Source organism: Dama dama, chromosome 3, assembly GCF_033118175.1.
Source record: "Dama dama isolate Ldn47 chromosome 3, ASM3311817v1, whole genome shotgun sequence".
In the NCBI taxonomy this organism is placed as follows: domain Eukaryota; kingdom Metazoa; phylum Chordata; class Mammalia; order Artiodactyla; family Cervidae; genus Dama; species Dama dama.
Window position 1 is genome coordinate 70501910 of NC_083683.1, and position 21685 is coordinate 70523594.

General features: G+C 44.4%; 1 protein-coding gene across 20 annotated transcripts in view; it reads left to right on the forward strand.

Moving 5' to 3' along the window:
* The window catches only part of R3HDM2 (R3H domain containing 2), a 161072-nt gene that overhangs the window by 124753 nt on the left and 14634 nt on the right, over window positions 1-21685 (forward strand). For 9 of the 20 annotated variants that reach the window (XM_061131605.1, XM_061131623.1, XM_061131731.1 and 6 more), the window contains 12 exons: window positions 256-342; window positions 861-987; window positions 1972-2050; window positions 2706-2765; window positions 3326-3466; window positions 3887-3995; window positions 6750-6845; window positions 9719-9750; window positions 9849-9902; window positions 14360-14592; window positions 16684-16838; window positions 21277-21378. In XM_061131605.1, coding sequence (XP_060987588.1) covers window positions 256-342; window positions 861-987; window positions 1972-2050; window positions 2706-2765; window positions 3326-3466; window positions 3887-3995; window positions 6750-6845; window positions 9719-9750; window positions 9849-9902; window positions 14360-14592; window positions 16684-16838; window positions 21277-21378 — 1275 coding nt within the window. The remainder of the gene's footprint in view (window positions 1-255; window positions 343-860; window positions 988-1971; window positions 2051-2705; window positions 2766-3325; window positions 3467-3886; window positions 3996-6749; window positions 6846-9718; window positions 9751-9848; window positions 9903-14359; window positions 14593-16683; window positions 16839-21276; window positions 21379-21685) is intronic. The other 11 variants (XM_061131652.1, XM_061131689.1, XM_061131641.1 and 8 more) reach the window with 7 other exon arrangements.

Genomic DNA, 21685 nt, shown 5'->3' on the forward strand with positions numbered 1-21685 from the left:
TGTTGTTGTATATCTACTGCTGTGAGCAAGAGAATTCTCTTTCAAGTGGATCAGGAATGGATGAGAAGGACCTGTTTGAAGAAGGAAAAAAATCCCTCTTTCATGGAAGCAGCAACTAAGAGAACCAAAGAGGATGCCCTTTATTCAGCGGAAAGAATTCCAAATGTTCCCCGAGGGAGTGTGTGTGTGTGTGTGTGTGTGTGTGGTGTGTGTGTGTGTGTATATATATATATATTTTTTTTTTTTTTTTTTCAGTCTAATTCCAAGCTGAAATTGGTGCGCAGCCTGGCGGTGTGTGAGGAGTCGTCCGCTCCGTTTGCTGACGGGCCGCTGGAAACCCAGGTGGGTCCTTTCTAAGAGTCGGTGTCGCTTTTGAGTTTGGCGGTTGTTTGCTGAACGGTGGGGTCACAGCCATGGCATCAACATTAGGCTTGGAAATCGGGGTAGAAAAAGCTTCACAACAAGCTGTCACAGTAAAGTGCCATGAGTGAGAGCGTGAAGTGTAGGTCTTCACACCTGGACCATGCAGGATGATGCAGGCGAGGAGATTACAGGGCTGGATCATGTTTTCCCAACCACACCTTTCCCTCTGGTGGTTAGAACCATTTCCATTCTAATTCTTATGCCAGAAACAGCCAGCATAACTTGAGCTCTCCAAAGAGTAGGCTGTGATTATTGGCAGAAAGGACTTGGCCTCTACCTTATTGGTAGAACAAAAGCTAAAACAGTTTAATTAAAATATTCTTGTTTGTAATACAATGCTGTCACCCTAAGATTTGCTTTCTTTTATATTTTAAAGGAGCTACAGGAGAGTTAATTGTTTTCCCTTTTGATTATATTTCTCTTTCCCCTTGTCCAAGGATATAATTCAATTGCACATCAGCTGCCCCTCTGACAAGGAGGAAGAAAAGTCTACAAAGGATGTCTCTGAAAAGGAAGACAAGGACAAAAACAAAGAAAAGGTCCCGAGGAGGATGCTGTCTCGAGGTGAGGACTTTCCCCCTTTCTCACCTGGCCCTGCAGCGCCCTGTCCTCCCCTCTCCCCACTGGCCATATTGGCCCAACAGTGTACGGTGCCCTGCTGACTTCATCCTTGTTGGGGAGGTGCCTAAGTAGGTTACTTTCTTTGCTACTTTATCCAGCTCTGCCTTAAGGGCTGACAGAGAGCTACTCTGTTAACATTGGGCTACTGATAGTGGGAGGACATTGTAGTCAATTCTGATTTTATTCTTGCTTTTGGAATAAATAGTGATGGATTATCACTGGTAGCAGATTCAATACCATTTATAGTTTGGAGATGCTCAGTGATTTTTTTAATAATTAAACTTGCATATAATTATTAAGCTCTCTTTGGTTTTAAATTCTTAGGCTGGTAGCAAAAAGACATGGTCCATAGAAATGGAGGGAATTCCCTGGCAGTCCAGTCATTAAGACTCAACTCTTTCACTGCCATGGGCCCAGATTTGATCCCTGGTCAAGGAACTAAGATCCCACAAGCCATGTGGTATAGCCAAAAACAAATTTTTTAAATGATAATTAAGAGGGAAAAGGCAACCGTAGTATTAAAATTTTATAAGCAAATATAAACATATAAATAATCACCATTTGAATATATTTGCTGATGTTCTGGAAAATTCAGCCCTGTCTGACCTTACCTAGAATTTATTTTCTTTAACTAGAATAAAGCCTTTGTTTTGGTTTGGCCATTTGGTAAATACTTACTGATGGCAAGGTGACTATTCAGTGTAATATGAATATAACACTGTGACCCAGATTCCACCTTCTGTCATTATCATGGGAAATTTTGAGAGGCTGGTAATTCAAGGTTACTCTCATTTTAAGCTAAAACTCCTGGTTTGATTCTACTTTTCCTCTTATGTCTTCTGATCAGATTGTAGGCTTCTGCTTGGGGTTAAATATCATACAAAGCAGTTTCATTTATTTCAAATTTATTTCATTGTGGTGTTCTAGACTCCAGCCAAGAATATACGGACTCCACTGGAATAGACCTACATGAATTTCTTGTAAATACACTGAAAAAGAACCCAAGGTAATAACATGATTTGATGGAAGGGGGAAAGGGGCCGGGATCAGCAGAATACCCAAGAAGCCAAGTAGCTCCTCAGAATGTTTCTATTATTAGAGTCTGGGATGCCCATTTCCCCTACACCCCCCACCACCATTTCTCTCCAAAGTAGTTTTATATTCTGTGGAGGGATTCAGAATACCCTTATATTGAGATTTCTGCTTTCAGAAGAGTTGAGAAAAATTCTGTGGAAGAAGAATGCAGACAAAGAAATATAAAGGCTTAAGAATACAATTAAAAAGTACAGAAGAAAAAAGAATTGATTGTAACAAAGCTAAATCATACTTGTTTAAAAATTCTATAAATAACTGGATGGAGTGTAGAATTACGATTAGTATAAGTATAAAGTATGTGTTTGTATGACTATGACTGCCAACAGAATTAGGTTTCTGATAAGGGAAACAGAGGACATGATTAGGAGGTTTGATTTTTTTTTTTTTTAAAGTAACATAAGACAGGGTAGTGAGGTTGGCAGCCTGTGCATTTTTGATCCACTCCTGGAGTTTGGGTTTGTCCCTCCCTAAGCATCTATAGTGAGCAGGTTGTGTTTTCAGTCCTGTTTCAATGTCTGTGGGAGGGCTGCCTTTTGTTTTGCTTTGTTTTAATCTTTTTTAAACAGGGACAGAATGATGCTGCTAAAATTAGAACAGGAGATTCTGGACTTTATTAATGACAACAAGTAAGTTACTTGAATGAAATACACCTTAGAGGTGGGAGGGGGTACTGGAAAGAAATTTAGGTAAAATTTAAGGATATCCTTCTTTTTTCGTTCCCTTAAAGTCTGAATTTTGAAGTAATAACTCCCTAGGAACCAGGAGGAGTTGGGAAGAAGTAATCACAATGGATCAAAATGTAAATGTGTGGAAACTAAATCAAGTTTTTAAATTATCACTTAGACTTGAGTTGAAAAATATTTATATCTTTTCAGCAGCTAGCCTTTGTCCCATATTTCACTCTTCTTAAGTTTCTCCCTTTTTCCTTTGTAGAATATCATCCAGATGGGTGAGACCTAGGGCTTTTTGTCTAAGGAGCAGTCTTAATGAAGATAGTGGGTCAGAGGGATCTACACAATACTATAGATAAGGCTGAGAGAACTTGTTTGGTTACCACTGAGTAAATATCTATCTGCCTTATAATAATGTCTCCTAGGAATTTCTCCACTTTCAACACTTGTAAGAAAAATTACAGTTGGCTGTTATTTGTTCTTATTTCACTTTTCCCCCCTGGGTTTCCCTGCAGCAACCAGTTCAAGAAGTTCCCTCAGATGACCTCATATCACCGGATGCTATTACACCGGGTAGCTGCCTATTTTGGGATGGACCACAATGTAGATCAAACTGGAAAAGCTGTCATCATCAACAAAACCAGTAACACAAGAATGTAAGGGAGGAAACCACAGATTGGGAAAGCTTTCCTAGGATAGCTCTGGGGTGGGAGAGGAAGACGCAGGATTTCTCTTTCTGGAGAGGGAACAGTGAAGGGAGTGGGTAGGTTATATTATCAATTTCTACTCTTTTTGAAGAAATAGATTCTAGAGGCATTGGCATTTTGTGAAGACTGGCCCCTGGCTCTCTTCACCTTTAGTGATAGAATAGGAATAACTGTGGAAGAAGGTAAGTTGTATAGATGTATAAAGAACAGTCCTTGAGGATTTCTTTAAAACTTTCACATGACTTTTGGAATGCCTGACTTCAGAAATCTCCTGGGTGGGAGTAGTGGAATTTAAGAGAACTGTATAGGTCTGCTTCCTAACAGAAGAGTCTTTCTTCCCTTCCTTCCACATTTCTCTCCCAATCCCAGCCCTGAACAGAGATTCTCAGAACATATAAAGGATGAGAAGAATACAGAATTTCAACAGAGATTCATTCTTAAGAGAGATGATGCCAGTATGGACCGAGATGATAACCAGGTGAAGACTGGAAAGGGTTGGGTCTATACAGAGAGATTGCAGTAAGAGAAACTGGGAAGGGAGAAGAGTTTTTGTGGGATGGAGAAAACTCAAAATATCTTAGTGTGGAAGGAGACTCTTGAGCTACACTGAGTGGGCTTTAGCTTAATGTTGAGGATTAAGTACACGTGTTGAGCTAAATGCCACCCTCTTAGCCCCAGAGTGACATGGTGCTGAGGTTTGCTGGGTTTTCTCATTTGGCCTGGAACTCCCTGGTTCTGCCACTGACTTCTAACTCCACTTCATTTTGGGACAAAGCAAGGTCCCTCCCTGCTTCAGCCTTGATTCAACTGATGGCTCCATTCTTTTTTTCTTTGATAGTTAGGAATTTCTTTGGGAACCACCCAAAGCTACTTTTATCCCACTTGCACTCTTCCTGTCTCAGAGCTAGCCTTGAACTGGGAAAATTGTTATCTGATTTACCCACTTGTAAAGGTGTTTCTGATCCCTTTCTGCAAACCCTTTATTCTTTTCCCAACTCCTTCCAGCAAGGTGAGTGAGTCAGTTTGGCTTTTGATGCTCGAAACCTCAGGCAGTATCCCCATTTTGATCCACTCCTGTGGGAATGAGAAGTGAAAAGTCTGCCCCATCCCTTCATTTATGGGCCTGGCTTTTGCCCTGACTTCTAGCACATCCTTCAGATAGTGATTATTTGGAGTTAGCTTCCTAGCCTCATATGGGGTTAAGATCCGGTCTGCTTCTGCTTGGCCTCCAAAGGAGGTTAGGTAGAGAACCAGGATTACAGTTTAAATAATATGGTGGGGTAAAGCCAATAACTAGTCTTGCTAATTCATGATAACTTTAATAATATCTTACCTCTAGAGTCAAAATTAGTTTCCTCTCAATATTGTCTGGTCCTGAGACCAGGACTTTTCCTGCTTGCTACTTGAGTATTTGAGGGAGTCCTTTTGAGAAAAGTGCCATTATCTATTGTGGACAAACATGCTGGGTCTGATTGAAAATAATGAAACATACAAAAGACAAATAAAATTTAAAAACGAGAAAGAGCCTTTCCATCCTGATGCCCTTCTCTCCATTTTCCCAAAACCCCTTTTCTGTGGATCAGGAATTATTCAGGCCTAGAGGCACATTGGGGTGGGATGGAATCTCTCCCTACCGTGAACTTTTCATCTCTCGGCTTCAGGCTTGATCCATAATAGGGTAGGCTCTACGCACTTTCTGTCTGTGATATTAATAATAAACACAGTAATTGCTATTTCATTGAGTGTTTTCCCTCTGCTAGCCTCTGTTCTAAATACAGTATATTCATTATATCATTTAATCCTCTCCACAAACCCAGTCTAAATGGGGATTATTAGCCCCGTTTTAAACTGAGCTAGGAAATGTTAAGTTAGTTGCCAGTGACATTACTTGGAGGTAGCAGAGCTGAGATTCTGCCTGACCTCAAAGCCCATTATGCTCTATCTGTTCTGCCACTGGTTAACCAGTGCTAGGGGCTAAGGACAATATAGCACTTAAAGTCCTATATCTTCTTGGCATGGGATTGGTAAAAAGGACATTTAGTAGAATTTAGGTTCTTTAGGCTAGTGAGAACTACATCTAGTCAAAAATTGATACTCCTGAAATTATGCATACTTCTGGCAATTGGTGAAGATCAGGAAGATCAGCCTAGACCAGTGGTCTCCTTGGTTGCTTCATCTGAAACTTTAAAAGCCTCTGGATTGAAGGTCAGAATCTTTTATAACCTGATGACATGCATTTGATGACTTACCTCCCTCAGAACACTTTGCCTTCAAGAGCAGTATGGAAAAAAGACATTCTGTAACATCCTACCCAGGACAGTGCTCACAACTCCCAGGCTAAGAGGGGAAAGGATGGTGGTGGAGAGTGGGGTGGCAGGCTCGCAGAGGTGGTGGTCTGCCCAGCCATCCCCTCTGGTCACCTCACTACATTTTTCAAAGAATGTAAGGTTCTCTGTCCTCTATTTCCTTCTTATCTTTCTATCACTGTACTTCTCCCTTTTCTCTACCATACCTCGTTTGTCTGTTCCTTCTCTGTCCATCCTTCTTTCTGTTCTCCTTTTCTTTCTCTTTTCTTCTTTGTGTTACTGTGTTCTCTTTCTACTGTATATTTCTGTAAGCTCTCACTCTTTCCCTCCCTCCAGTAGCTGTAGTTAAGATGAGAAAAAATGCTTAAGCTCTGAGTTTAGCTTCGCCCTTGGGCTTTCACTTGCAAGGCCCTCTTTGCTGAGCTTTGTGTGACTTGGATCTACAGGCCATGGCATCAGTGACTAAAGAAGGAATAAGGTCAAGTGCTGGTTCTGTAAAAACTCTTCCAAATTTAGCTCTGGTAAATGCCTGTCTCTTCTCCCTTTCTAGCTTCCTCCTATCCCTTGCTTTCCCTCCAAAGCAATGCTGTTTATTCCGTGGGCTATTCTCTTCATCCTTACTGACTGGAGAGTACCCTACTACCTAAGGAAGCAACCTAATCCTTATCCAAAGTTATTGTTCTTGATACTCTGGTTGGGGGGGTGGGGAGCTGGTGAGGCCCCAACCATCCAGAAAACCTGATCTCCCAAACTGCATGGTCAGATGTACCCAGTGAAACCTGTCCAACACTGGAAATTTTATTTCTTTTTTTTTCCATTTTTTTGATGGCAACTATAAACTCTCCCGGTTTCTCTTCCTTGCTGGTGTGCAGTGAGCTTGCAGTACGAGGAGAACTTAACTAGCTTAATTCTGCTCATCGATCTAGATCAGAGTTCCATTGCAGGATGGAAGGAGGAGCAAGTCAATAGAAGAGAGAGAGGAGGAATATCAAAGGGTCCGAGAGAGAATATTTGCCCGAGAGGTAAGTGTAGCTTCTGAGAGTTGTCAGCCCCTAGCTTTTAGCTCTTAATCTTTGGAACTGTGAATGGAATGAACCCTCCATAAATGTTTTGTTGTTTTTTTCTGATTTTGTTTTTAACCAACATCAGCCAGCCCCATATTTGATCTCTAAAATTAAATGTAGCTTATTAGGAAGCTGCAGATTTTTATTCATATTATCGTTAATGCATATGGCCTATAAAGAGAACAAATGGAGTGGCTGAATTTGGTAGATTTGATTAGACTGAAAATAGAAATGGTTTTGGCAGGGCTTACGGAAGGGCCCTGGATCTTGCCTGTCAAACCCTCCTCCCGCTTACCCTCTTTCACTTCCACTATCTATTTTAGGCGTCTTTGCTTCTAAGTGGAAGACTTAGTGTTCACACAGCCTATATACATTCATCTTGTTTGTTCTGGCTCATTTTTAGGCACTGTTGGTGATTATCAGAGCACAGATGTGGCATCCATTCTCTGAGCTCCACATTCCACACGCACAGAGGGTGCACTCACTGTTCCGCACAGTCTTGACCTGAGTAGGAAGTCTCTTTCTTCCTGTATTCCTTACCTTGTTTCTTGGAATAGGCCTGCTCCATGGACCAAAAGGCAAACATGAGTTGTTGTGGGCAACTTTATTCTTAAAAACTGTGGACCGTATCAGATACGCTTGGTGTCCCTGTGTCTGGTGGCCTTTCCTACCAGACTGAACAGACGTATAGGAGGAATTCAGGAAAGGCAAGAGAGAAACAAATCTCCAGAAAATATACGATCCAGATAGCAGCACCATCTTAACAGTCAAATTAACAAACGAAGAAGAGCCAGCCTCCCTTTGTCATCAAAAGATGGTCAGTTCTAATCAATACTTAGATGCACGCTGCTCCCCTCCCACTTCCTCACTCTCCCTCATCAAGACAAAAAAAAAAAACAAAAAACGTATCTTCTCATCATCACCTAGCTCAGAAAAACATTATCTCTGACTTATAAAAAACTGAACTCCTCTGTGAACTTGTTCCATTGTCTTAGAAGACACAGTTGTTCCAAGGAGCCTCACTGTGGTCAGATACACAGCAAACCTTCTGGCCTACAGTCTGAGGAGAAGGATTCTTATGTTATGTGGCCTTCCATTCTGAGTCAGGAAAACCCATCCTCCCAATTATCCAACTGTGACCCAGAGAGAGTTTTTCTAACTTATCTGAAAATCAGTTGAGTGGAATGCTAGGAGAGTGGTCATTTGTACATGGCTGCAGCTGGCGATGACCCTGAGTTGTGGACAGGGCACAATGGTGGAAGTTAATAGCAAACGTTCATATAGTGCTTATTATCTTTCAGACCCTGTCCTTATTAACACTTTTCACACATAAATTTATTTAATCTTTACACTAGGCCTATGTGATAGGTTACGTTATCTTCCTCATTTTAGAAATGAGGGACTGAGGCATGAAGAGGTTAAGTAACCTCTAATCACACCACTATTTAGTGAAAGACCCGATGTTTGAATTCAGGCAGTCCTTGGCTCCAGAGTCCACGCTCTTAGCCCCTTAAGTAAACCACCTCTCAATAGCTTGCTCTGCTCTGGGCTTTTTACATTAAGACGTTCCCGTGACGTCATAGCATAGCCCCCTGTGAAGTACCCCTCTGCTTCACTGACACGTGGAAAATGACTGTTCCACCGCGCCAAGCCGTTAGCGCAGCCATTCTGAAAGCAGAAGTAACTTCTCATGGGCTGCTAGGGCTCATTGTGTACAACCCTGGGATGTGTCTATACTGCCATAACAGAGGAAGCTCTTCTCTCCTTTCTCTCTGATATCTAGTCTCGCAAGCCTCTACTAATATGTGTACTCTTTGTTAAATCCGTATGGATTTATTATTTTCTTTTTAACACATCCTAACTCTTGCTGTGGTAGAGGCATCAGGAATCTCGAAAGGTCTAGGCAGGGGGAAATGGCCAAAGCCTGCTATGTGCCAAAGATTCCCATGTGGAGAGGAAAGAACCTGGCCAGTCAAAGGGAACTGATTAAGCGTGGAGTTGTGGGTTGCCGCAGAGGGGAGGAAGAGGCAGTCCAAAAAGAAAGGGAAGTGGCAAGAAGGGTGTTTGGATGGAAATGCTGCTGCTACAGCCTTCTCTGGAGTTGGGCTGTGTTTGGGAAAGCTGCCCCGCTCAGGCTCTGCTCCGCACGAAGGCCCCCGTGCTCAGCAGCTGGACACTCTCCGTGCGTTTTTCCAAGGCTTGGGAGTCCACCTTAACGCTCACTTGACTCAGCTCAGTGGCTTTGTCAGGAAATGATCCCCAAAAGGAGTGTTTCAGGCTGTTAATTTCCTCACTTTTTCTAGGCTCTGCTTCCCCATCTCTTACTCTCCTTGGGCGTCAGGTCAGAAAGTCTTTCATTTTGGCCACAGTGTAGAGGACAGAAATGGGATAGTCACTGAGGGTGATTTCTAAAAAAAACTAAATTTTTTTCTCTTCTCTCCCTTTTCCCTTTCTTTGAATACTCTTTAGGACCAAGCACACCAGTTATTATGCTCAGCTAACCTATAGAGAGAATAAATTTAGAACTAAAAAGGAATTAATAGTTAGGTTAATATTTTCCTCTTCCTCCTTTCCATACTCCTACCTTCATTGACCTCTCTTTTTAAACACTCTGTGGGAAGGCTAAAAACTCTGAATGCGCTTCCCCATTAAAGGTGAGAAGTCAGATGGGGTGTGTGGGTGTGGGTCATCCTGTCCCTGCTCCCGCTCTCCCTGCTGGGGGGTGAGCTCGGTTTGAGGACCTTGGGTATTCATAGCATCATGGACACCCTTTTTGGTTATGCCATGCTGTTTTCTTATAAGTTATTTTCCGTTTTCTCCCCTTCACCTAGACTGGCCAGAACGGATATCTAAATGACATCAGGTTAGTACCACTTAGCATGTTCCCTGCTTCTCATTGAGCTTTGTCAGTGAGGTTAATATAATCCTGTAATGATGCTTTTCTTTGATGTTAACCAACAGACTCTCCAAAGAAGCCTTTTCTTCTAGCTCTCACAAGAGAAGGCAGATTTTTAGGTACCTCTGTGTGGTCTCTCTCTCTCCTTGTTTTTGTTTGTTTGTTTTTTTAATTTTGTTTTGCTGTATCTTTTCAGCGGAGTAAGTTTGCTCCATGCATGGCTGCTTGTGGAATAAGTCAGTTTGTGGTTTTTGCAACATTGGATATTTTCCCCATTTAAAAAAATGGCTAGTGCTCAATGACTTTACTTTTATTGTTGCTGATTTCGTTGTAAGTCCTAGATAGGTGGCGAAAGGGACCAAATAAGTATGTTTAGGATCGGTACTGCTCTATTTTAGAAGTTTGCTGAAACTGAGCATTTTTGGAGGATTTCAGCATATATTTGAAAGTGAAAGTCACTCAGTCATGTCTGACTCTTTGCGACCCCATGGACTATACAGTCCATGGAATTCTCCACGCCAGAATACTGGAGTGGGTGGCCTTTCCCTTTTCTAGGGGATCTTCCCAACCCAGGGATCAAACCCAGGTCTCCTGCATTGCAGGTGAATTCTTTACCAGCTGAGCCACAAGGGAAGCATATGAAGGTAAAAGAACAGATGTCTTTTGGCTGCCTTTTCCAAATCTATGGAAAGATGTGAAGAAGTTATCCCTCACCCAGCACAGGGGAATGTTTTGTATCCTTAAGAAGGAATAGTACACACACACATATTTAAAGAAAACACAGGAACACCTCTGTCTGTGTGGTTTTCTCCTTAGGACAATGTAACGTGTAAGATGAGCTCAGAAATGCCTTAGAATGGACTTAGGGCATGCCCATGACTTATTCTTAATGTTGCTGAAAGCCACTGTACTAACTTCTCCTGTGCCTCATATTCTCCGTTTTCCACAAAGCAGTTGTGAGCGTCTCCCTTCATCTGTCTCTCAGGCCCGTCCCAGACAATCACAGAGGCAGTGTGAGAGAAGCACTTTAGGACTGTATCCTGACACCGACTCATTTTAAGTGTATACTTTCCAGTTTGCCAACAGAAAAACTGTGGAGTACAGAAAACCTGACAGCTTAATGCTAGGATTCAGGTCTCACTCTTTCCAAAGGGCTCGTCTCTTTCCTCAGTCCTGAGCTTCATGCTGCTTTTGCATAGGCACTTCAGTCACGTCTAACTCTGTGTGGCCCTGTGGACTGCAGACTGCCAGCCTCCTCTGTCCCTGGGATTCTGTAGGCGGGAGTACTGGAGTGGGCTGCCATGCCCTCCTCCAGGGGGTCTTCCCAGCCCAGGGACTGAAGCCAGGTCTCCTGCACTGCAGGCGGACTCTTTACCGCTGAGCCACCAGGGAAGCCCCCTAAGCTTGGTGTGTGCTCACTAACACATTAGTTACAGCTATCACCCCCGGTACTTTAGTAGTCCCTGCTCTATCACCCTTTCTAGAGCTAATTAAACCATGTAGAAATTGGGATAGCAAGATTTCCTCTGCTTGGGAAGGAGAGTTATCTCCCATTGCACATCCCTTACTTTCTCCTAGACCAGCCTGCCCTGAGGTCCACCCAAAAGCCCAGGCAAAAGGGCTCTGCATTGTCGGTGGTCGTCAAGACAGAGTCCCCCTTAAAAAAATCTTACTCTGTAACCACTCCAGAGTACCTTTAATAAACAGAACTTTAAAATTAAAAGTGTGTGTGACAATGCGCAGCACTTTATAGCTCCCACAGTATACTGTATCTGATTGAATTCTGAGTGTCCTGATTTGGTGAGTTGGTTTACATGTAGGAGAACAAAAGCAAGAGAGATTAAGTACCTAGCCAAGTTTACGTGGCTGTTAGTGGCAAAACTGGGACTGACTCTGTCCAGGGTTCTTTTCACCGCGCTGCACAGGCTGTCCGTGAACGCCACGCCTGTTGATGCGCTGATGAGAAGGGTGCCTTGTTACGCTGGGGACCATCAGGCCGCCTCGCACTGCGCGGGTGCAGCCCCCGCCTGTGCAGACCTCCTTCTAAGCTACTGCGTTCCATGCTGAGTTTTGATTAAAGATCTAGGTCATCTAAAATGCAGCTCCATGGACTCTTCGGGGGTAGCTTCTTCCTCTATTTGGGTACAAGTCCAGAGCTCAAATGATTTGAAGCTGATTTTCTCTAACTTTTAAACATTTCTTCCCAGGCGTGTGAAACAAATACTGATATATCAGATTCCGTTATCTACGTTAGCTACATTATTGCTAATGCAGATAATAATACCTGTGGCAACTTCTCTGTCTTGGAAGCTCCCACTCCGCTGCTCCGCTGATTGATAAGCTACCCGAGGTTTACTGGGGCTTATTGCCACCTCTCTCATGGGCCTGTCCACCCAAGGCCAATAAACAGGGCTTTTCACCAGCACTAAATTTACTTGTAAAAACTAAGTCATTTCCTGATTGTGCTGTCAAGTGTGAATGTCTCTGTCCTTCACCTCCATCTCACCATCACATACACAACCCAATCCAGTGCTTAGAATCAGATCTAGTAACTTTCGCTAATTGCCTTATTTATTGTGAAGTACAAGATGTGACTTGAGATTAGCTTTACTTGTAGAGAAATAGAATTAATCTTTCTTCCTAGTACAGACTCAACTTAAATCCTCCACCTCTCAGGGGTGTAGTGTACTAACCCAGGTTAGAGGATCATCAGACAGTCCACGTTTGAGCACTAGGCCATTACTGTCCTGGGGGAACTGGGTCAGTCCAGAAGCGCTGCCAGTTTGGCTCAGGTTTCCCAGGTGTTAGGTTTAAAGTTGACTCATTTCACTATTGCTGGTAGAAAAAGAACGTAAACGGCAGAATTGCTCTAATAGAGAGTATAGTGTTTGATTTAGATACAAGAGGTCATTAGGGCTTGCCTTGCAGAATTCAAGTTCTAATGTCTAATGAGCAGCCTCATTCATTGCTGCTGCTGTATTGCCACGTCCCGCAGACAAACACATCTTTATTGAGTCCAGTCAGTAGGTTTGAGCTGTTGGCTCTTATTTCAGGTTGGTTCTGTTCCTGGAGAGTCCCTGAGCCTTTCTTATGTCTTGTTTCCCACTCTACTTTTGACATCCCCAAGAGAAAGGGGGTAAAGTATTGGGGAAACATGAATATTTTCCAGTCTTCTATTCTAACTATATAGAGAGAAGCATTGAGGTTCTATGTATCAATACATCTGCTTAAGATTCAGAGAATTAGCATGCCCCTAACCATCTTAGCCCCCCATGATTGACTGAAAACTAAAATAGTGACCCTAGCAGATATTTTTTTCTATTTTCCCTACAGTATCTTTGGAATAGATATTCTAATTAAAAAAGTATTTTCTTTAATATTACCCCCTTAAGAAAAATAACTTTCTTTATTAGAATAACTCTGAGCCTGATGTCTTTGAAGAGCTGTGGGCTTTGGGATAGAGTATTCTGTTAGCTTTGGGTGGGAAAAGGAGGGAACCCAAGCTACCATGATTGTTGCTCAGTTGCTCTTTGGCATACATATCAAAATCTTCAGAATTGTTATCATTTGGTTTTCCTAGGTCATTAGTTATTGGAGTGGTGGGGGATCTGAAAGGAGAATTCCTGACTGTTGATTGCTTATCAGTTAAGTGGTAGTAAGAGTCAACACTAAGGGTTTTCAGGCTGACCTCAGATAGCTTGAGGAGCACAGCTGTTTATAATTACAGTGATTATACTATCAGGCTAACCCTGATGTTTCCAGAGTAAAATAAGAGGATGAATCCCTTTCTAGGTGGCCTTGTGCCTTACCTGGGGCAACAGTGTTATTAATACGGAGGCGACGAGGCACAGTCAGCCCCGTCCTCTTTGCCATCCTGAGTCCTAAGGATGTGTCTGCTTGATTGTGCTGAGGATGTCAGCCTTTAGAGACCCTGGAATAAATTGTTCTCAGATACTAACACAAGACTTCCACAGAACAGGTTACGCTGATTCCAGACATCAGACTGAGTTTTCTCTTTATCACACTCGGTGCCCCTTTAGTCACTATACTCTTCTTCCCAACCCTGAAAAAGTGGCCGTAAGCAACATCTCTGCTGGCTCAGACGTGTGTTACATGGAAGACCTGATGTGAGATTTATCCCTGTTGGCTGCTTCTGCCTTCTAGCAATAGGAACTTCTTGGAGTCCTTTTGTTTCAAGAACTCCCAGAAGGAACTGGTACCCTGTGCTCCCCACTGTCTCCTGCATGTGTGGGGTCCCTGCAGGGCCAGGGGAAGAGACCGCAGCCAATCTCAGCATCATGTACGTGGTTTCCCATCCACCTCTGGTCTGCTGTACTGAACTGGTTGCCAGCGCACTGTCTTCCAGATTTGCCTCTGTGCTCTTTGTACTGTATTGGATCTTGTTCTGTCTGCTCCCATCAAGTCTTGGTTGGCTAGCCAACTAACACGAAGTCAGTGTCCATTCTCCCCGCCCCTCACCCCTTCTCTGTTACTGAAAGAATAGAAATGAGCTCTCTCCTAGCCCTTCTGCTGAAGTGGCAGGTGGGAGGCGCTCTGACCGCTGTGGTCTCTGCAGGGGGAACCGTGAGGGGCTGAGCCGTGCCTCAAGCAGCCGCCAGAGCAGCACAGACAGCGAACTCAAGTCCCTGGAGCCACGGCCGTGGAGCAGCACGGACTCCGATGGCTCTGTCCGGAGCATGCGGCCCCCTGTCACCAAGGCCAGCAGCTTCAGTGGAATCTCCATCCTCACCCGGGGTGACAGCATCGGGAGCAGCAAAGGTGGCAGTGCAGGAAGGATCTCCAGGCCAGGTGCGCCAGCTTCCCTCCTTCCACCACTGCTGGTGTGTCTTCTGCAAAACATCACTGATAGTCACTTTCAACAAAACGCTCGTCCCATGTTGTGTCCCAGAACCCTAACACAGCCAGATGAGGGGAAGTTTGATTTCCTGGATCCATTGTCCTTTGAGTTCCTTCTCTGATTTCCTTTCTAACCTTTTTTCCTAATTGAAAATAAACTGATTGGGATTAGATTATTTTACGTGATTTCTGTCCAAGGCGGGACAGCCCTGTCAACCCTGCTTCGGGTTGTGTACTAAAATAAGGATGATTCTGAGGCCGCTGAGACTATAAAGAGGGTTTGTAAAGTAGAGGGAACCTTAGAGTTTGTAATTTGTAGTTAATTGGTAGCAGCCAATAGGCTTGAAATTTTAAGCATCACTGCTGCAACTGCTTTTCTGGAGCCCAGTCACGGAAAAGGAGCGTGTGTCCCACCTGCCAGCCTGGGAGCACCCATCGGCTCTCCTGAGCGGCTATGTAACTTTCTCCACTGATTTCTGCTGCACTCTTAGCAGAAGGCCATTCAGCTCTTTTTACCCAGTAAGTCGCTATTTCACCATCCTCCTGCCTCTGAAGAATTTCTTGACTTTTCATCTGTTGGTCTTGTCCTCAAAAGACATCAATAGTGGCAAAGAGCTTGCTTTTCTGTTACGCTTCTCTGTTACCTCTTTTCTAATCCCACTGCCTCTGCCTTTATCCAAGCTGGTTTCCCTGCCTTGTCCTCAGCTGACCGCGCTGTGCAGCTTGCAGGGATCTTAGTTCCCCAACCCCGGATTGAACCCGGACCCTCAGCAGTGAAAGTGCATTGTCTTACCCACTGGACCACCAGGGAATTTCTTATTCTCAACCCTGTTTTGAGCCAGTTTACTAATCTAAAACATAGATCTAATCACATCAGTCCTCCCGTAAAAACATTCATGGTTCTGCATTTCTTGCATAATAAAATCCACATTACTTAATATAGCATAACTTCCTGACTCCAGTTTGCCATCTCAGTCTTACTTTCAAACGTTCATCCTCTCCTGACCCTCCAACCATTTTCTGAGTATGGCATTAGCTTTGTCTCCTCTCAGCCTGAAAAGTCTTCTGTTCATCCTTCAAACCTGTCTCTTCTGCCACTTCCTCTTTAAATCCTTCCCTCTAGCCCTCCCAAGAGTTATGCTTCCTAATCTTTGCTTTCATACAACTTTATTTATATCACTGATGCATCCTTTGTCCTTGAAAGTGAAAGTCACTCTATCGTGTCCAGCTCTTTGCAACCCCATGGACTATACAATCTATGGAATTCTCAGGCCAGAAAACTAGAGTGGGTAGCCTTTCCTGTCTCCAGGGGATCTTCCCAACCCAGGGATCGAACCCAGGTCTCCCGCATTGCAGGTGGATTCTTTATCAGCCGAGCCCTTTGTCCTTATCAGATTGTAATCACGTGGATGTCCATCTCCATTGGAAGATCCTGTCCTGTTCAAGGACAAGGACTGTGTTTCCTTTACCTTTGTATCCTCAGTTCACTGTACAGTGCCTCACGTGGTACATATTCAGTAAAAGTATTTTGTGTAAATGCATTCATGACTTGGACAGCCTGGAAATGAGGAAAATAGCTGGATGATGGCTGTGTGTGGGGTGTGTGCACAGCTATGTACTTGGAGGGTGTCTTCGGCAACTTTTATGAGATGCTACAAGTTGAGAAGAAATTAAAAGAGAAGACAGGTCTCTTAAAGGATTAGGAATATATACCTTCCCAGGAAGCAAACATTCATTTTTCCAGCTGTCTAATCATGATGGACAGATTCTAGGCATTCCAGGGGTTCATTTTCAAAACCAAACCTTGACAGTCAAGATGGTTATGGACACTGGGGAGTGGAAACCTGCTAAGATGAGGACATCAATAGGACATCTGAAATGCATCTCTGCCCATGCATGGATCTCCTAAGACAGTGGGAAATCGAAGGAGAATGACAAGGACGGTCAGCAAGGAAAGAGTCAAGCCCTACGACTGGGCCCTCCAGGGGTGGTATGTTCATGGCTGGTGCTTACAGCTCTTGCTGGATCTCCTCTCTGCCTTAGGAATGGCGCTAGGTGCCCCAGAAGTGTGCAGCCAGGTCACCTCGTCCCAGTCTGTCCGGGGCCTTCTCCCTTGTACTGCCCAGCAGCAGCAGCTTCCTGCCCTCCCGCCCGCGCCTCAGCAGCAGCCGCCCTTGAGTAGTCACGTGATCTCACAGGTGAGTCAGCACGCAGTGTTGGAGCCCCCCGCTCTGACTCAAGCAAGCTCTGGAAGTACAATCATGTCTCTTGTACTGTGGGTGGCAGGAAAGATCTGTTTTTGGAGACATGCCTCTCCCTCCCCCACTTCTTGTTTGTTAGTTGTGGGGAGAGAGGAGTGAGGGCAGAGGTTTGGCCAAAGGGCTCTTAGTAGAGTCAGCCTGGGAGGTTTTTTTTTTTTTTTTCTGCTTTATGTTTCCTTCTCTTCATTCTGGGAATTGTCAGTGGGATCTTTTACTCTCTCCCATATTTCTGCTGTACTGTCTCCCTCTACATCCTGTGTAATTTCAAGGTGATTTTGCTTCCTACATCCATACATGGAACTTGAAAAGACCACAGCTCCCACCATAGTCTAGCTGAATGTATTTATATGACTGTTGAGCCATAAACAAATATTTATATATTGGGGTTTGGGGAAAAGTAAATAACCCTTATCAAGACTCATGTGCCATAAGCACATGCTCAGTCACTTCAGTTGTATCTGACTCTTTGTGACCCCATGGACTATAACTCGCCAGACTCCACTGTCCATGGGATTCTCCAGGCAAGAATACTGGAGTGGGTAGCCATTTCCTTCTCCAGGGGATCCTCCCCACCCAGGGATCAAACCTGCGTTTCCTGCATTGCATGTGGATTCTTTACCCACTGAGCCATCTAGGAAGCCCAACCACAAAATCCCCCAGTGTTGTCTTTGTCTCCCATGCCATAAAAGAGCTCTCTTTCTCCTTCTGTTGTTGGGCTATTAGACATTGGTACCAACTAGGGTTTGAGAAAGTTTTGCTTCTGTGGAGACCATGCAAGTGATCAGCGTAAGAATCAGATCCTGTTCTAAACTGGAACCTCCTACGTGTTTTAGGTTTAACGTCTCTAATGCTCTGAGGAGAACTGTGCCGAGATCTTCACTTTCTCTTTTCTCCATGAAGAGAGCCTGCACTTTCTCCTGAAGTATTCTCTGGTAGTCAGGAAGCCAATATGTCTGTACTTTTTTCTGCTGCAGTTGAAGTTCTCTTTTCACCTCCCAGACTCTGTTAGCTCCATACTCAGTTAGTCTAGCTTGGCCTCAGATCTCTTCCATAGATACAAGAAGAAGTCCTAAGCACTGACACCCCAAGGATTGGGAACTAGAGAGGAAACGCTACAGAATGGCTCATCACTGCCCCATTCAGTATATTGGAAAATGAAGCTAAAATAAAGAACCGTGAAGATCTAGGAAACTCTGCTTTGTAGCTTCACACACATGCCGGTCATTCCAGGTCCTTCATCTCAGTCCCTAATCAGTTTCTGTATAGTCCTGACTTTCTTTCTTATTCTGCCACCCACCGTCTTTCCACCACCTCATTAGGTCTCATTTGCATCAGCTTACCTCCCTCCATACTGGGGCATAGCATGTGTGTGTGAGCTCTCCCCTCTGTGTCTTGATTTAGACCTGTGAGTGAGTAAACTCTGAGCTTCTCCCTCTGGCCACCCCTGCTGCTTCTGTGTATGTGCTTTACTTTTTAAGGTCCCAGTATAGTTTTTGTTTTCTCTACAATGTGTGTGTTTTAATACAGTTCTGTTTCCTTGTCTTCCTTTTAGTCTTCCGTCTGTCTCCTCCGTCCATCCATATCGAGAGACAGATAGCAAGAGTGGGAGGGGGATAAAGACCTAAGTAAAGAGAATAACCATTTGGGACTGAAAAACTTTTAGATAGAATGTTCAGGTGACTGGCCCTAAATCCCAAACTCTTACTCAGATTCTTTCTGTGCTTCTTGAGTCATGAGGGTCAGTGGGTGGGTTGGTGATACCGACTGATCATCTCCCGGTAGTACAGTCGTGTAAATTGGGAACAGAGGAACATTATTTGGTACAGAGATCTCAGAAATCTATTGTTGCACTTAATTGTTATCACAAATTCCAAACTAAAAAACCTTACGCTGGTTAGTTTTGGTGTCTCTAAAGCACTCATGGTGGCTGCCCCACTGTATATATCTCCTTTTCTCTTTATCCCTTTCTTCCTCTTCCTACTGCCTTTTTCTTTCTTCCTTTCTCTTTACCCCTGTCTCTCAACACTGGTGGCTCTCCAAACTCAAGTTGTTAACCCCCAGAATACTTAGCATTTCATTTCTCGGCGGTATGTAACAGGGGATGAAGGAAGCGACCACACGCGCACACCACTGTGCTTACCCTGAAGGTTTTCCTTTTGGAGAAGAACCTTGAGCTTTGCAGCAACAAGCACTTGGCCCGGGCCTGGGGGACGGTGCCGGGTGCGCTCTGGTCTTCCCCTCTTGGCAGCCCCTGCTGTTAGAGCAGGCTTCCACGTCACACACCAATGGCACGTTTGAAACCAGGGAGTGATCGTGAGGATTAAAGGGCCAGTGGCTACCTTTTGCCCAAGTAACTTAGAGTAGACCTTTTGAAAAGGAGTCCTCTGATCCTCTCCCTGGAGTCCAGTCAGGATTCAAGAGCAGTGATCTAGCCCAGAAGTCACCAGTAGGTGGCAGTCACATCCCCAGGGCCAGTCTCTAGCTTTGAGACGCTCCAAGAAGAGAACTGTGGCTGAGGGTAGTGGTAGATTAACTTAAAAACAGCGCTGAGAACACGTGCCTTTACCACTCACTTCCTCAGTCAGGAGAGGCCGAACAGAAGAGCACTGTTTCTTTTCTCTTCACTTTTTTTTAAATTATTTTTTTTCTTGAAGGATAATTGCTTTACAGAATTTTGTTTTCTGTCAAACCTCAACATGAATCAGCCATAGGTATACATATATCCCCTCCCTTTTGAACCTCCCTCCCTCTCTTCACTTTTTATTCAAAACTCACAAACATGAGGAGAAACAGGCAGTTATTTTACAACTTCACGGTCCCTAAGGTCTCCCATTGTCCCCCAGAGAACGTAAGGCCTGACATATGGCAGGCCATCCCTCAAGAGGGAGAACTGGATTAGGGTCATAGGAAACGGGTCTGAAAGTCACCAGCACATGCTGAGCAGCTTGGCCAGCAGTTACATTTGGGATGTCACCGGCTTACAGAGAACAGGCGTGCCAGCGTTGCCGAGAGTTTGTTCTCAAGGCCGTGGCAGCATCTCACTGGGGTCACACAGCTGATGCTCGGTAACTGTTTCCGAGATGATTTACATTGTATTCAATGCAGACATCAGGAGTATTCTCCATATTGGGAGTCTAATGATTTTTGGACTGTCTGCCTCTGGAACTGTTAATCCCCTCTGAAAGGGTCTCCCAGGAGATATATGGCAGGCAGATATATATATATTGATGCCTTGGTTCCCCCACAACTAACTCTTAATACTCTAAATTTGAAAGGAAGAAGGAGAATTATACAAACAAAAAGATATTTATGTAATTGTTTGACTTCTTCCTTTACCTTTTCCCTACTGCTGGAGTGGAGTGGAAAGAACATATGTCAGGCACAACTAGGTTCCTGTCCCTCCTCTGCCACATTAGCTGGGTGATCCTGGGTATGTGATTTAATTTCTCTGAGCCCTATTACCTTAATTGCAAATACACGTTATCTCCCTATCAGCTAATTGTGAGGTGGTAATGAGATAAGTGTATGTAAATGAGCAGTGTATCTCAGTGTTCCCTCCCCTGACTGGAGAGCTGATGAGGTGATTGAAATGACTGGAGGGGAAGAAGAGAGAAAAAAATAACTCCTTATTAGTTGGTTTAGAAAACACCATATCCCTAATAAACAATCCTCCTGCTTGAGGCAAGTGAAGGAACCCAAGGAACAAAAGCTAAAACTCGGCTATTTATATTTTATTCCTAAATCCTTCCGTGTTTGCTTATGGGAGCATTTTTAGCACTGCCCTCTCAGCCTGGAGGAGCACGGGAGAATCATGGAGCGGGAGGAACTGGCTTGTTTTCCCTTCTTTGCCCTCGGGAGGGAGATGATCCTTGTGAGTGAGCACTCTTTCAAAAGAGCTGTGGTGTGAAGTCAGGAGCCTGCCTGGGAGAGCCGAGCTAAACCTTGGATGACCCTTCCTACGGAAGCAGGAGTCCCTTCTCAAGGAGGGTTATGCTCCCCAGGAGTCCTGTGCCTGGGAGAAATGCCTAGGGAAAAAACTGTGTTTAGAATCGGGCGGCAAACCCTAGCTCTGAGAGTCCTAAGACTGTATACAGCAGCTACAGAGTTCTGAGCGGCTGATGGGGTGGAGTGTCTGCAGTGGGTCTGTACTGATAGGGGAGATGGCCTGTTTGTCAAAGATACGAAAGCTAGAGACCACGTCCCGGACTTGGTCTCCAGCCTGCTCAGCTGCCTTACTCTTCATGTGAAATTTCTCTTACGGTTAACCTTGTTGTTCCTCCCTTCCTCCCCTTCTCTGCCTCACCCCCGCCCCCTCCCCGCCTCTCCCTAACCTCCGTTTGCTCTCGCCTTCCCACGTCTCACTGCTGGTCCACAGCCAGTCCCGGCTCTGCAGCCGTCTCCGCAGCCTGTTCAGTTCTCTCCAGGCTCCTGTCCCCAAGTTCTTCTGCCAGTCTCTCCGCCCCAGCAGTACAACATGGTATAAACTCCATTCCCCCTTTTTGTCTTGTTCGTGTGTGGCCTGGTCTATGGGCATGTCTGGGCAGTCTGTGACAACCTTGCAAAGCAGTTATGCCTTTTAGAGGACCATTGTTAGGAACATGTTTCTTCTTTAGAGGCCGGCACAGGCTGAACTATACTTCATTTCTAGTGACCTCCTCACAGTACTTCAGGCATCAAAGATGCCTGAGTGTAAGACAGAGCACAGAGTTCCCCTGAGTTTCAGGAGGGGGAACAAGATGAGACATTGATCTAACCTGGGCTCCTCTTCCTCTCCTCCATGTGCA